The following is a 16,248-nucleotide window of genomic DNA, read 5'->3' as shown; positions in this document are numbered from 1 at the left end:
TTGTAATCACTTTTTTTTATGTTTTGTTACATACTTGTTTTTGAATTACCTTACCTTAGTACTAACCAGTTCACGTATCCCTATATTTATCCACATATAATAGAAAAAATGTGAAATTTGTAATTCTTATTTAACTTTTAAACTCTATGTTTTAATCATTTTATTATTACTATGAAATGAGATATTTTATATGAAGAGAGCTTCAAAACATTTATACAATAAAAAAAAATTATAACCAGTTATGCATACAGTGACATTAATCGACTTTACAAATTTGCTACTGACTGAAAGTCTTAGCATACATTTATTCAAAATACAAATTTAATAACTATCGGTATCTGTTTTTCAATGTAAAATAATCTTATCTTAATAGTCAACAGTTTCGTTTTATTCGATATAAGGACTATTAAGATAAGGATTTTGACTTAATTCAAATGATGATCAAGTTTCAGTCTTTTCTTTATCATACTTTTATATATTTATCATTTTTTTTTGGTATATTAAAAAGATAATATGTATGTAAGTATATATGTATAACTTTTTTATCGGGCTCAGCCTGGATAGACGTGACTAGTTCAGACCGTACATAGTATTTATATAAGCAGAATTCTATTGTTGCACATGGCGCCAGCTCAACTCTTCTTCAATGGATCGACACCTTGACTTTCCAGTTTGAAGAAGCCACAACGAGCTCTACGCAGTAAAAGTATGTAGTGCTCTTTGCAGCCGTATAATAATAAATAATAAATAAGACTTATAGAATAATAATTGAAAGGTAGATTGTTCAACCGATGCTGTAAACCGTTAATTTCAGTGAAACAATTAATTCGAATGGAATTTGGTGAATCGTCTCAATACCTTTGATGGACTTTCTCTCGTGCCAATATCAAGTTGTATGCTATACCTATGTTCGGGTTGATTTGATATCTCTCTAGTTTGTGTGGATTAAAAGATACACGCTTTGGGTAAAGGCCTCGCTGAATTTTTATTGTCTTCGATGCACCTAAGGGCTTTTTTATATGACAATACATAACTCTTTTAATGCAAATAGTTTTTAATAACCTTAATCTTCTTTAGTATAAGACATTAAAAATCGTCTGTGTTTTGAGCAACTACTTTGACTTCGTATTGTGATTCTTTACAAATCATTAATGATAATTGCGTTTTAGGTACAGCTCGGTGTCTAATTGCATTCTTTACTTTGGCTGTGTGACTTATTAAGATTTTGATGCCAAAACGGCTGTTTCATGTACAGTTTATAGCACATAAATATAATTCATAGCAATAAACAATACAATAAAAATGCAGGTGCTATTATTGGATGGTCGTGTTGATTAAAGTAGAGTCGTAGAGCCTTGCAGTTGTGAAGATGGTGAGTCTCCATTGTCTCTGATTCCTATTGTCAGCTGAGTTGAGCTAGTGAGTGTGTCGTGAGTCGTCTACCAATGAGCCGTGAGCTGTCTCTCATATGTGTCAAGTATTTAATACTTTTTCTTAGACTAAACTTGTATTTGTATGAGTGGGAGAAAATGTCAATTTAAGACCAATAAATCGCATTATTGTTTAACCACACCTATATCCCTTGGTGAAAGCATGTATTTAATGTGTGGCCAGTTGTGGGTGACCATCTGATAATAACAAAGGATAAGTACTACAATGCTATTCTGTGTGTGCAAGGTCACACGTATTGTTTCTTAAGACTCATGCATTAATGAGTCTTGATGTTATAGTGATTGAATAATGGCTTTTGAAAATTTATATGGCAATTGTTAGTAGTTACTAAAGATTTAATTTGTTTTATTAGGCCATACAAATTTATTGTTCTAGCTTTCTAGAGGGCCATTGTTGAAACCCCCACAGCTTGATTGTTTCATGGATTTCCAGGATGGCGGAAAGTGAGCAAGAACTGAGTGAGTTGTCGAAGATACAGCCAGTCATGGTTAATAGCACCACCGAAGATATTTAGCTTCGGTTCCAGAACTGGTTGGGGGAAGCACAAGGAGATGAACCTGGCGCAACCGGTGGAAGCCAACCAATTTACAGAAACCAGAGCTCAATGGAAACAGCATTGAATCTACCAACGGTTAGAAATCCCCCTCTTCGGACACCGTCGAACGTTAGCTTAGCTTCCATAATGACATCCAATTCGGAGATAGTCAAATATATTCGCATGTTCGAGAGGAACCACGAGAACGAATGGGATGAAGAGAGCGATCTGCCATTGAATGAAGAAAGAAGGTAAATATAATATTTAAAAAAATGCAGTATTGTCCTTTTTAAAGCATCTTTTTTGCTCTGCGCCCAAAGGCAACTTGTGCGTAGATCCAGCTCTGCTACTGAAATCAAATTGACTATTTTTTATATAATATATGATCATTTTGTTTTTGTTACAGATCAAATGATTCACTAGCAGAGATTTTCATAGTTGCTCAAGAAGAACTCATTTCTGCCTTAATATTTGAAAACAAGGAATTGTTTAAAAAGCTCTTGAATTCGAAGAAAGTCGATCCTAATTATGTGTCCATAGGTCTATTAAATAGAAAAACATGTCTTGACTTTGCCTGTTCTAAGCAAGGCATGTCTGAATATGTTAAGCTTTTATTGGAAAACAAAACCGATATTAATAAGTTCAACGAAGAATATAAAAAAGCTCCGATACACTTTGCCGCCGTAACAGGAGATGTAGAAACAATCAAAGTGTTGCTTAGTAGTGAACATATAGATATGGACAGTATAAGCTTTGACCAAACTGCTTTACATTTAGTGATTCAACACAGAAGATACTTCAAGCGCAAAAATTACAAAAAACTTGTTAAAGTTTTAGTAGATGCAGGAGCAAATGTAAACATGCCTAATTATCAATTTGTGACGCCTATACACTTGGCAACTCAAAATGGTTCAGAAAATATCATAAAATGTATACTCGATTACTCTAAGAAGCTTGTAGATATAGAAAATTACAAAGATTTAAATGGCAAGACTACAAAAATGCTATTTGAAGAGCAGTTTCCTCATTTCCTTGAGCACCAGAATATATCTTCCGATATTGATGCTGTAGAAGATTATCATATACTACGCTCACATCTAGCGAACAATAAAGAAGATCAGTTTATTACAGTTTTGAATAAGGTAAAAAGTGATACATTATTTAACATTATGAATAAAAAGAACGGTGTCCATACGCTTATTCAGATGGCTTGCATGCTAGGTTGTAATTTTGCTGTTAAAGGGTTATTGGAGAAAGGTGCAGATCCAAATCTAGCAACTTCCTATGATAGTATCAAGCCTTTTGCATATGCATGTTGTAACGGATATTACAAAATAGTAGATCTTCTCATAGCGAACAAAGAAACCGAATTCATAGTGGATAATTTCTTACTGTTGAAATTAATTAAAAATGTGAAATTAGAAAACCACAATATCAACTATAAGTATTGTTTTATGGTTCTTTTTAATTCTAATGAAGCAATTTTCGATATAAATTGTAAAGATTATTTAGGTTGTACGCCTTTATATTATGCAGTTAGAAGCGGTGATCAAGATGTTGTAATGAAGTGTCTGAAGACAGGTGCTTATCTTGGAGACAATATTGAACATGAAAATCCTCCTCTAGCGAAAATTTCACCGAAAATGTTAGACTCGTATTTGGATTTGTGTCTGAATACTAACAATGACTCTTCAAATGATGACAACTACAACATAGAATTTAATTATATTTCTTTCATGCCGCCTAATAAAAAAAGGAATGAAAAATGCAGTGATGTCTCCGATAAATGCAATACAACTGTGAAAGATCAATTACTAGTACCAGAGACTGACATTTTTGTATACATGTCGAAGAACCATAATTTAAAAAGATTATTAAAGCTTCCAGTCATAACGAGCTTTCTTTACATGAAATGGAAACGAATTAGTTGTTTATTTTACTTCAATCTGCAATGCTACGTTTTGTTTTGGATTTCGCTAAATTCATACATATTATTGGGCGCCGAAACATATGACACAACTATTATACCTTCTGCCGTAATGCAGACATTGAAAGTTTTAACTATTATAGGAGTTATATTTTTGACCATAAGAGAAACCATGCAGATTCTATTATCGGTAAAAAAATATTGGCAAAACCATGATAGCTGGTTAGAAATGATCTTGATAATATTTTGTTACTTGTTTTTCTTTAACAATAACTTCAAAAACCGAGAGATTCAAGCAGTGGCAATATTGATATCATCAGCAGTATTGGTTTTATTGATTGGTTAACATCCATCATTATCCACAAACATAGTTATGTTTAAAACTGTAACGTGGAACTTCTTCAAATTTTTATTATGGTATTGCTTTTTGATTATTTCATTTGCTCTGAGTTTCTACACATTGTTCAGAGCGGATAGTAATAAAATTAAAGATGAGTTTGACGAAACGAAAATGTCCGATAAGGAAGATGAAAAAAACTTTTTTTCAGATCCAGGAATGTCGTTATTTAAAACAATAATAATGCTGACGGGGGAATTTGAAGCTTCAGATGTTGATTTCAAGAAGTCGCTCGTTAGCTATATTATATTTATACTATTCGTTTTCTTGATTTCGATTGTTTTATTCAATCTCCTGAATGGCTTAGCAGTCAGCGATACGCAAGCCATTAGAGATGATGCAGAATTAGTCGGCATTGTGTCTCGTATACAGTTAATATCACATTTCGAAGGCATTCTTTTAGGAGACACGCATACATACAAAAATACTGATTCAATCGTGCATAACATATGTCATTGGCTACAGTGTCACTCGTGCTTTAAACTATTGGCTGAGAAGATCTGCTTGTTCCCGAATTATTTACCAGCTGCTCGATTACACATCAAAGTTAACCAACAGTCGAAAGTTGAGATACCCAACATCGATGTTATGGAAACGCGGCATAAATTTGTTGAATTAAATCAGAACCACTTTAAAACTTTTGTTGATCTCAAAATGGATCATCAAATAGTAGAATCAGCCATATCCATAATTAGCAATAAGTACCATGAAAAAGAGAATGATAATAATGGTTTGCATATAAAGTTGGAAGAACTCATGAAAGAATTAAAAGAAATCCGTAATCTGGTTGGGAAATGAATATGTCTCACAATTTTATGTTTTACTTGCATATATATAAAAAAATACTTAATATTTATATTTTTACCAAAAATAAATTTATCATTATTATTACTATTGTTTTACTGAAATCATATCTACAGCTTTTAATACTATTAATTTTCTTAAAAAGCAAGAAAATTGGTGAATCTTCAAGTATATTGTGCAATAGTGAATGCTATGAAACAGATACGTACTGTATGTAAACTTTAAGTCTTCTCGAATATCGAGTCGAACTCTTGACTGTTATAAACAACATACAAAAATAGGAAGGTAAATACACAAAAGGGCGAAATGGTGCAGAAATGCACTTCTAAGTAGTGGTACATACAAAAAAAAATCGTCTACCTGAATAATTCAAATCCTTGTTTCGTTTAAACAGTTTGTTTAAGAAAATATCAATAATATATTATATTATAAATATGAACAAATACTTAAAAAAACATTCGAATAACGAATACTAAAAAACTGACAAATATATTCGGTATTCGAATATTCAAATATTCGGATTGGAGGCTCTAGTCGTGAGCCTAAAATAATTGGACCGTTTGTCAAGGAACGGCACGGACTGGGTACAGACGTCGGACGCGTGATCGGATTTGTCCGCCCGGCACCCGCCATGGACAAATCCGTCGGACAGATCCGCGCGTGTATGGGCAACTCAAATCAAAATCAGATCATAAGCCTGGGCGAATACGGTAGGAAAAAATCCACCGTTTTCGTATTGAGATCCATTACATTATTAATAATAAGTTAGTAAATGGTCTCGTTTTAGCGCTCCTTTATGTAAAGAGCGCAATAAATGTATCAAAAGCAGCCAATAAAAACCTGCAGATATAAAGATTTTTTATTTTATTAAAATAAAATATGTGCATTTTACGTGATTGTTAATAATTGCTGCTTTAGTACGTAATTTATTTTAAAAAAATGTTAGAAATGCGTCAGAGATTATATTTATAGTATGTATATATATTGCATAAACAAGAAAAAATACTATCTAAACATTAGTGATGATATCGAGATAACATCTGCTATAAACAATACAGACAGCGTACGTTACTTGTTATTTTTTTCTGGTTAATACCTTTCATATTCCATAAATATATATACATACTTACCCTAAAATATATTCTTTTGCACTTTTAAGCTTCTATGAGATTGTGAACATCATATTTAAAAAAAAATATACATCTATATAATTATAAATAATATAATAATACAGCTACTGTAATTAATCGTTAAGATTAATTTATTTATTTACATGTACTTAAAAAATACTTAAAATTAAACAAATAATCAACAAGATGGTTTTCCCAATTGATCATAGTGGTCTGTAAAGTGTTAAAAATACGTCTAAAATTAATCATTTAAAAAGATATGATTATACAAAAATCAACTAACGAAAAAATGCATAGAAATCAATTTTTTTCATAGTTTCTTGTTCGATGCTAAGAATAGCTAAATTACTAAGACGATCTTGTTTTATTGAAGATCGTAAATATATTACTAACTAAATTAGTTTAAATTTGCTGAATAAAAGCTCACAGTGTGCAATCTGCAATTGTCAATTAAATTTACAGGAAAATCGAAGATTAGAAAATATATCAATAATTCGAGAATATATCATACCATGGGAAATCTACAATAACATAACATTTTGAAAAGTTATTTCATCCTTGTTAGTTAAACTTTTTCTTAGAATTATAATCATTATATTCGTTGTTATTGTAATGATTATTATTTTGTAGAAATAAGGCCCATGAATATTAGTAAGAAAGGATGAGTCGTCACATCAGAAAGTGAAGATAGTTCGGAGCTTAATGAATAAGTACAGATCAAAGAATTTAATAATAATAAGAATATTGTAACTGTCAGATCATTATCAGACGAGAAAAGTTCTGGATATAACAAGGAGAACGATGATACGTACATTAAAAAATATGAAAAGCTAAAAGTAATAGTGGAAAAAATATTGTACGCAAACAGGATAAATTGTTCCTGAAAAAAGATTGAAAATAAAAACTCTCACTGTAAGCAAGGTTGCAGGAAACTGCTCTTCAAATAGCATTTTTGTAGTCTTGCCATTTAAATCTTTGTAATTTTCTATATCTACAAGCTTCTTAGAGTAATCGAGTATACATTTTATGATATTTTCTGAACCATTTTGAATTGCCAAGTGTATAGGCGTCACAAATTGATAATTAGGCATGTTTACATTTGCTCCTGCATCTACTAAAACTTTAACAAGTTTTTTGTAATTTTTGCGCTTGAAGTATCTTCTGTGTTGAATCACTAAATGTAAAGCAGTTTGGTCAAAGCTTATACTGTCCATATCTATATGTTCACTACTAAGCAACACTTTGATTGTTTCTACATCTCCTGTTACGGCGGCAAAGTGTATCGGAGCTTTTTTATATTCTTCGTTGAACTTATTAATATCGGCTTTGTTTTCCAATAAAAGCTTAACATATTCAGACATGCCTTGCTTAGAACAGGCAAAGTCAAGACATGTTTTTCTATTTAATAGACCTATGGACACATAATTAGGATCGACTTTCTTCGAATTCAAGAGCTTTTTAAACAATTCCTTGTTTTCAAATATTAAGGCAGAAATGAGTTCTTCTTGAGCAACTATGAAAATTTCTGCTAGTGAATCATTTGATCTGTAACAAAAACAAAATGATCATATATTATATAAAAAACAGTAAATTTGATTTCAGTAGCAGAGCTGGATCTTTATGCGCAGAGCAAAAAAGGATGCTTTAAAAAAAGGACAATACTGCATTTTAAAAAATATTATATTTACCTTCTTTCTTCATTCAGTGGCAGTTCACTCTCTTCATCCCATTCGCTCTCGTGGTTCCTCTCGAACATGCGAATATATTTGACTATCTCCGAATTGGATGTCATTATAGAAGCTAAGCTAACGTTCGACGGTGTCCGAAGAGGGGGATTTCTAACCGTTGGTAGATTCCATGCTGTTTCCATTGAGCTCTGGTTTCTGTAAATTGGTTGGCTTCCACCGGTTGCGCCAGGTTCATCTCCTTGTGCTTCCCCCAACCAGTTCTGGAACCGAAGCTTAATATCTTCGGTGGTGCTATTAACCATGACTGGCTGTATCTTCGACAACTCACTCAGTTCTTGCTCACTTTCCGCCATCCTGGAAATCCATGAAACAATCAAGCTGTGGGGGTTTCAACAATGGCCCTCTAGAAAGCTAGAACAATAAATTTGTATGGCCTAATAAAACAAATTAAATCTTTAGTAACTACTAACAATTGCCATATAAATTTTCAAAAGCCATTATTCAATCACTATAACATCAAGACTCATTAATGCATGAGTCTTAAGAAACAATATGTGTGACCTTGCACACACAGAATAGCATTGTAGTACTTATCCTTTGTTATTATCAGATGGTCACCCACAACTGGCCACACATTAAATACATGCTTTCACCAAGGGATATATATAGATGTGGTTAAACAATAATGCGATTTATTGGTCTCATACAAATACAAGTTTAGTCTAAGAAAAAGTATTAAATACTTGACACATATGAGAGACAGCTCACGGCTTATTGGTAGACGACTCACGACACACTCACTAGCTCAACTCAGCTGACAATAGGAATCAGAGACAATGGAGACTCACCATCTTCACAACTGCAAGGCTCTACGACTCTATTTTAATCAACACGACCATCCAATGATAGCACCTGCATTTTTATTGTATTGTTTATTGCTATGAATTATATTTATGTGCTATAAACTGTACATGAAACAGCCGTTTTGGCATCAACATCTTAATAAGTCACACAGCCAAAGTAAAGAATGCAATTAGACACCGAGCTGTACCTAAAACGCAATTATCATTAATGATTTGTAAAGAATCACAATACGAAGTCAAAGTAGTTGCTCAAAACACAGACGATTTTTAATGTCTTATACTAAAGAAGATTAAAGTTATTAAAAACTATTTGCATTAAAAGAGTTATGTATTGTCATATAAAAAAGCCCTTAGGTGCATCGAAGACAATAAAAATTCAGCGAGGCCTTTACCCAAAGCGTGTATCTTTTAATCCACACAAACTAGAGAGATATCAAATCAACCCGAACATAGGTATAGCATACAACTTGATATTGGCACAAGAGAAAGTCCATCAAAAGTATTGAGACGATTCACCAAATTCCATTCGAATTAATTGTTTCACTGAAATTAACGGTTTACAGCATCGGTTGAACAATCTATCTATAAGTCTTATTTATTATTTATTATTATACGGCTGCAAAGAGCACTACATACTTTTACTGCGTAGAGCTCGTTGTGGCTTCTTCAAACTGGAAAGTCAAGGTGTCGATCCATTGAAGAAGAGTTGAGCTGGCGCCATGTGCAACACTAGAATTCTGCTTATATAAATACTATGTACGGTCTGAACTAGTCACGTCTATCCAGGCTATATATATATATATATATATATATATATATATATATATATATATATATATATATATATATGAATTTTTAGATTTTCGCGAGTATAATTATTTTTTAAATCTCGGGATTCATCGCGATTATAGAATAGAAGTAAGCATAAATCGCGATGAATCCCGAGATTTAAAATAAATATATATATATATATATATATATATATATATATATATATATATATATATATATATATATATATATATATATATATATATATATATATATATATATATATATATATATATATATATATATATATATATATATATATATATATATATATATATATATATATATACCGACAATTGTTTTAGTGACAAATGGCAATTATACACAGATTGTACCGCTGCAGTATTATTTATTGAATTAATATAATAGTTAAATGTTTATTGAATGTTATGAATGAGATCAGCGGATGAGGCACCGCTGGCCGTCACGCTCCCGTCTAGTTCCACCAAAGAATAAATTTTGCTCTCGCCGCCGTCATATCAGTCTTGCGAAAATGGCCAAATAAATCGCTCCACCGCAGTTTTATGACCTATATAAACTGTTTTATTTGGTAAAAATTAAGAAAAATATTACTGGGAATAGAAATCAAAATGGCAGTAAGAATGGATTTGACTAGGCATTTCAGAATTAATGGCTTTCATAAAAACGCCACTCGTTACATTATTTTAATGCGTAATGGCAACACTTTTATTGTATCTTTTCAAACGCTTCCTAAGGTCGTACACTATGAAAAAAGGTATGTATAAATAAGTACTCTCTTTACAAGAAGCTTTACGTTACAAAATAGCTCCGAGCTTACAGTCATCTAATAATTACGGTTTTGTAACGCGCTAGCAGCATTTTTTGGTGCTCGTGTGTTTATTATGAATGCCATTAATAAAATTTATAGAGTAGGTATCATAGCAACGCAGATGCCAACGGCTATTACTGAACGAGCAAATAACAATTATTCTAATATATATAATCTTTGTTGTGCAATTCTATTAATTTCGCAGACATAAGTGGAAAATATCTGTTTTGCGCATATTCCAAATTTGGAAATTGCGCAATAGAAAACGTCCCTGCGATTTTCCTTCGACGGACAATGAGTCTACATCCTGGTTGAGATTTTATTTTACAGATTCAAAATGTTATTGAAATACGAGATATGCTTACAAATTCTTAATAATTTAACGTAAACCAGTATTTTTTTTTTTTTTAAATGGTGTAGTACTTTTATCCACTAATTTCATTTCCTTTACTTTATTGAAAGGCCTAAAATGGTGGCATCGCAATGATTTTTAAATTCTACTAATCATAAGATGTTAAATTAGGCCAACAAATAAGATGTTTAGTATGTATTTATTATCATAAGTAGCATAAGATCTTTGCTAAGTTTATAGATGAATTGATCAAATTCAGGGCCGCGGAAAGCGAACCCGAGCCCTGGGAAAACAATGATTTCGGGCCTCATGACAAAAATGCCATTTTATATATTTTTTAACATTGTAGTATAATTTCTTAAATAAATAATAATAGGTACGAGTTAACCCTTTCTATGCTACAAATAAATATAAAAATGCACGAAGGTGTTTCTTTATATTTACAGTTTTATTTTTGCGGATTGTCCTAGGAATATTATTATACATATTCACATTTCCGTACAAAATTTCCCGAGCCATACTCTTTTTCTAATACACCCATACCTCGCTTTACGGCCTAGATACGTTCCACGAAACTTGGCCGCAAAGCGAAAAGCCGTATAACGAATCAATTATTCTAATACAAATTCAATGGGATCGGTTCCAAATTTGTTAAATATGTAACATGATTTATCATTTAAAATGCATTTTATCTTTTTATTTCATTTAAATCAAAAATACATACATAACAAGTACATATATTTGTACATAAAATAATATCCGATTCCAAAAACCAACAATAATCCATAAACAAAAATGAAACAACTTCATGTTACATAAAATATGTGTATGTATACATACATAATATTTTTTAAAATGGTTTTAATCTGAAAACGATGAAGAAATGGTAGCCTGCAGATCACTGTCGTCATCATTTTTCGCTGGTAAGAGTGGGCCTGGCTTAAAAAAATTGTCCAACGTTGTTTGTCTTGCCTTCTTGTCTATTTCGTTCTTCAGTGATTTATAACAGCTAATGGCTAAGTTAATTCCTCGAGAAACTTTAGCGCTACGTTCAACGTCAGGATCGTTTTCAAGGAAGATGTTTATTCCTTGTTCGAAATAGGAAAAAGCTTTTGACAATTTTTTGATGTTAGCTGTTTGAATACAACAGGCTCTGTCTCTTCATTAAATGCCGGTTTTACTTGCAACTGAATGAGTTCCTTATATAAAAGGGGTTCCCTATCAGCTTCAAGTAGATCAAGCACATCACGCTCGTTCAAACCTTCAAAGCCGAGATCATGTGCTAGATCCAAAATGTTTTGCCTAATTTCAGGAAGGCAATTAACTTCTGCATCAGTACTTTTTACACATTCTGGCCATATTTTTTTCCAAACATGGTTCATTGTTGTTAATTTTAATTCCTTCCATGATTCACTGATGCTGTCAACAGTATCCTTGATGTTATAGTTTTTCCAAAATGTTTTAATTGAAGATTTACCATCGGTCTCCCTTATAAGTTGTCGGAAAGTTCGGCGTATGTAATATGCCTTAAAAGTGGCTATTGCACCCTGATCCATTGGTTTGATCAGACCTGTTGTATTTTTCGGAAGGTACTCAATCATGACATCTTCAGATAGTTCGGATAAATTAGTAGGATGCCCTGGTGCATTATCCAAAATTAGCAGCCTTGTTGTAGTTATTGTCTCGCAAATATTTTTTCACTTCTGTGCAAAAGTGATTTTTGAACCAATCCTCTAAAGTAGCTTTAGTCATCCAAGCTTTCTTGTTGGATCTTCATATGACGGGTAATTGATTTTCGGACAAATATATTAAAAGTGGTTTTAGCTTAAAATCACCCGCGGCATTTGCACCAAGTAGCAAAGTTAATCGTTCTTTAGACACCTTATAACCAGGCGCAGATTTTTCGGTTTTTGAAATGTACGTGCAATCAAGCATTCGCTTCCAATAAAGCCCTGTTTCGTCTACGTTAAACACTTGTTCAGTTTTTTGACCACCTCTTTCAATAATTCCCTTTGAAATATTGGGATATTCCTTAGATGCGGTCTCATCGGCGCTAGCTGCTTCACCTTTCATTTTAAAATTATGCAAATTAAATCTATTTTTAAATTTTTTAAAAAATCGACATCGAAAAAAAGTTTTTTTGCCGTTATAGCGAAACATTTTAGGCCGTAAATCGAAAACGTGCCTTAATTGAAGAGGGCCGTTATAGCGAAAGGCCATATAAAGAGCGGCCGTATATCGAGGCATGGGTGTACCTATCTTTCAATTTTCTTTATTTCAAGTATTAAATCTATTTATATTCTACTAGATTTTTACACACAGAAAAGCTTACGATAATATTTGTTGTGCAAATGACTAGCAATTAAATTAAATTGCGTGTATATGTATGTGGTTAAATTTTATGTTTGTGGTTAAATTCTAATTAATATTTTTTTTATAAATGAGATTATTCATAATTAAAACCACCCTTTTAATTAAGAACATGACATTTTAACTTATTATTATTTCACCACTTTTGTTTTATTTAACTGCGGTATTTAAGGATGTCAAACATTGTTTATATTTTGTATTAACTCTCTTGCGAATTGAAGCTTCCTCTTCTGAGAGACAGATTTATGTTTGTAATTTGAAACTGTGATCGAAATTTTAGGTTTTCACCTGCGGATTTGATTTTCTCTTATCAAAGCGGACGGATGGCAAAGTTGTCCACAGGGGTTCATACAGCGCATAGCAGCACGAATGAAGGCTAGATTTGATAAATGACGAAAGGTAGCAACTAAACATAAAGTTGGAGATCTAGTCTTATGGCGCCAAGCTGCTACAGCTCCTGGCGAGAAAGGTTGCAAACCATACAACATTTTCAAGGAACCGGGTAATGATAGATATCAAATTATTTCACTTAAGGTTGTTAGGGTATATAAACGGTTTAAAGCGGCCGTGACGATTGATGCCTTACGATGTTATCAAAGCGGAGCCATTCATACGAGTGATTCGTCAGGTGAAGACTCGGATGACTCTGAAATCAACCGAGCCGGATGAAAAGATTAGATTGCTGAGGTAGAAAGATAAACAGATTTAGGATGTAACGAGTGTAGTACTATGTAATTTCACTGAGAAAGATGACGGCTTGGCCAATTCTATTATTAGGACATTAATTGTTTCAGGATGGCCGATTGTTAAATCCCGAATTGCCAATGCGGAGAGTAGCAACACCTGGCGGGCGTGCATTGCCATCGTGGGTTAGGAGATCCAACGGCGCCAGCCATTCCAGACAGACGTGTGACCTGAGCATTAGCACTAGCCAACCTGACCCACGGAAGCGGCAACGAAAATACGTGGTCTGAAAATTTGTAATAAATTTTGTGATGCTTTATTATCATTTGTAAAAGAGTGCCTCTAAAATTATGTTGTGCCGAGTGATGAAAAAGAGGATGAGAAATTGTGGTATTTTTGGTTTCTGATAAATGACGTTAAAACTTATTTATTAGAATTTGTTTTTAACTTCCATGACTTCGATATAGCAGGAGAATCAAGACAATATCATATTAGTACAGGTTAGCAAAGCCAATCGTTCCTTTGACTGAAGGCAAAAATAAAAAATATACAGTAAAAAAAGTAATATATTACGTTTCATATTTTTGAACGAAAAGTTAAGTTTTAGTGCAAAAAGTGAAAAGAAATTTCCAGTGCAAAAAGTGAGAAGAAATTTCCAGTTTTTTCAGTTAAATTTATGAACTCTATGAAACGTTCATTAACTTTGAATTCACTCGAATAATTGACTTCGTGATATATATATATATTTTTTTTTATTTGACTTCGTGATTCCGATTGTGTTAATTCTAAAGTGTTAAATCTCCTAAATAACTTAACAGTCAGCGACATACAAGCCATCAAAAACGATGCGGAGCTAGCCAGTATTATAGCTCAAATAAATTTAATCTCATATTTCGAAAATCATATTTTAGGACTTATGGTTCACACTTTACCGACCGGCAGTTACAAATTAATGCAATGTATTTTATTATTATATAGGAAATACTTTTTTCAACTTTTCGGATTCCGGGTTCAAAAGACCCAAAGATGCACAGAATATATATTAACCCTTTTTTACATTTTATTTATAATCTATTTTTTACATTTTAAACGTAAAAAATTTTATTGTACTTTTTTACTTGTATTTTTATCGACTTTCTTATATATTTATTGAATTTATAATTACTGCACTCTTTTTTAATTTATGCTTTCGTTGAATCGTTTTCAACATTGATAATGGGATATATGTTTGTGATTATAAGAAATTACAAATTGAGACAATTTTTTTTATATACGTAATATGAAAATCTTTAAGTGCTTTTTATCAATCGAAAAAAAGGGTATCTAAAATTAAGTTGCGCCTAGTGATATCATTAAGTTGATGTATATTAATGCGGTATTTATGGTTTCTGATAAGAGGGGCTAAAACTTATATATTAAATTTTTTTCCTTCTTTTTCATTAACTGCCATAACTTCGATACAGCAGGAGCTCAAAGGAGATCACACCAGTACAGGCTAGCAAACCCCAATTGTTTCTTTGACTATTAGCAAAAATAAAAAAATATCATACTGTAAATATAGTAATATATTATATTTCATATTTTTGAACCGAAAATTTCATTTTATGCACATTAAAATCCTTATTTATATTTATTGACTAGATTTTAGTGCCAATAACTTATATTTGCTATATGTTACAAATAAAACTTGTATATTTGTATGTATAATATTTAACTACAAAAGTAATACCTTGAAGCAATGAAAAGTGTATTTTTTTAATATAATTTATTACAATCGCCCTTACTTTTTATTTTGTCATGCAACTTTGTTGTTCTAGTTTTCTAGAAGGCTATTGTTGTTTGAATTCTCACGGTTTCATTGTTTTATGTATTTATTTTATTAGGACATTATTTTTTCCCCAGGATTTTTAGGATTTGACAAAGTTTACAACAGCGGAAAGTAAGCAAAATCAGAGTGAGTTGTTGAAGACAGAGTCGGTTCTCGTCAATAACCGCACCGAAGATATTAAGCTACCTTTCCATCGACCAGTTTCCAATTTGGGGAGGCCAAAAATCTTTCAATGGACAACGAGAGCGAACAGGATGAAGATACCATACTGTCCATTGATGAAGAGGAAGGGTAAATACATTATTTTTTAATGTACGCTACTGTCAGCGCATGTCTAAGCGCATGTATAAATGCGTTCGTCTAAACCCGTATTTTTTAATGAGATTTTCTAATATTATTTTTTTGTAGAATTTATTTTCAAATAACAAATGAGGTATAACAAATGAGGTATATATATATATATATATATATATATATACATTTAAATTAAATAAAATTTGCGGAACACTATAATACGTTTTTTGTTGACTGGTGGTGGACGTCGGGTAACGTATTTGTACGGGTTATTTTTACGACGGACTTCGCTGCTCTTCATTA

General features: G+C 32.1%; 3 protein-coding genes across 3 annotated transcripts; 2 read left to right on the top strand and 1 right to left on the bottom strand.

Moving 5' to 3' along the window:
• Window positions 1–1,316: 1,316 nt before the first annotated feature.
• On the top strand, window positions 1,317–4,260 carry LOC148227056 (transient receptor potential cation channel protein painless-like). Its single transcript, XM_088202555.1, has 2 exons — window positions 1,317–2,238; window positions 2,394–4,260. Exons 1-2 carry the CDS (start codon window positions 2,057–2,059, stop codon window positions 4,258–4,260), a joined length of 2,049 nt encoding a protein of 682 aa, XP_088058681.1. The 5' UTR covers window positions 1,317–2,056.
• Window positions 4,257–5,109, top strand: LOC148227055 (transient receptor potential cation channel protein painless-like). The gene has a single exon (XM_088202556.1). The coding sequence runs from the start codon at window positions 4,288–4,290 to the stop codon at window positions 5,107–5,109; it is 822 nt and encodes a 273-aa protein (XP_088058682.1). The 5' UTR covers window positions 4,257–4,287.
• Window positions 5,110–6,668: 1,559 nt separating this feature from the next.
• LOC148227054 (uncharacterized) lies at window positions 6,669–8,704 on the bottom strand. The gene is made up of 4 exons (XM_088201911.1): window positions 8,677–8,704; window positions 7,934–8,287; window positions 7,210–7,790; window positions 6,669–6,682 (listed from the first exon to the last, which is right to left on the bottom strand). The coding sequence occupies exons 2-4, from the start codon at window positions 8,284–8,286 to the stop codon at window positions 6,669–6,671; spliced, it is 948 nt and encodes a 315-aa protein (XP_088058037.1). The 5' UTR covers window position 8,287; window positions 8,677–8,704.
• Between the last annotated feature and the right edge of the window lie 7,544 nt (window positions 8,705–16,248).

The sequence above is a fragment of the Plectrocnemia conspersa genome, unplaced genomic scaffold (assembly GCF_051122295.1).
Source record: "Plectrocnemia conspersa isolate PC_06_02 unplaced genomic scaffold, ASM5112229v1 ptg000013l, whole genome shotgun sequence".
Taxonomy (NCBI): domain Eukaryota; kingdom Metazoa; phylum Arthropoda; class Insecta; order Trichoptera; family Polycentropodidae; genus Plectrocnemia; species Plectrocnemia conspersa.
This window is presented reverse-complemented; position numbering and strand designations above follow the sequence as displayed.

What these genes read in the sequence shown, in the direction of transcription:
- LOC148227056 (XM_088202555.1), top strand. Translation starts at nt 2,057, where the DNA reads ATGGAAACAGCATTGAATCTACCAACGGTTAGAAATCCCCCTCTTCGG. An exon ending in CCATTGAATGAAGAAAGAAG is followed by an intron (nt 2,239 to 2,393) that starts GTAAATATAATA and finishes TTTTTGTTACAG; the next exon opens with ATCAAATGATTCACTAGCAG.
- LOC148227055 (XM_088202556.1), top strand. Translation starts at nt 4,288, where the DNA reads ATGTTTAAAACTGTAACGTGGAACTTCTTCAAATTTTTATTATGGTAT.
- LOC148227054 (XM_088201911.1), bottom strand. Translation starts at nt 8,286, where the DNA reads ATGGCGGAAAGTGAGCAAGAACTGAGTGAGTTGTCGAAGATACAGCCA. An exon ending in CCACTGAATGAAGAAAGAAG is followed by an intron (nt 7,791 to 7,933) that starts GTAAATATAATA and finishes TTTTTGTTACAG; the next exon opens with ATCAAATGATTCACTAGCAG.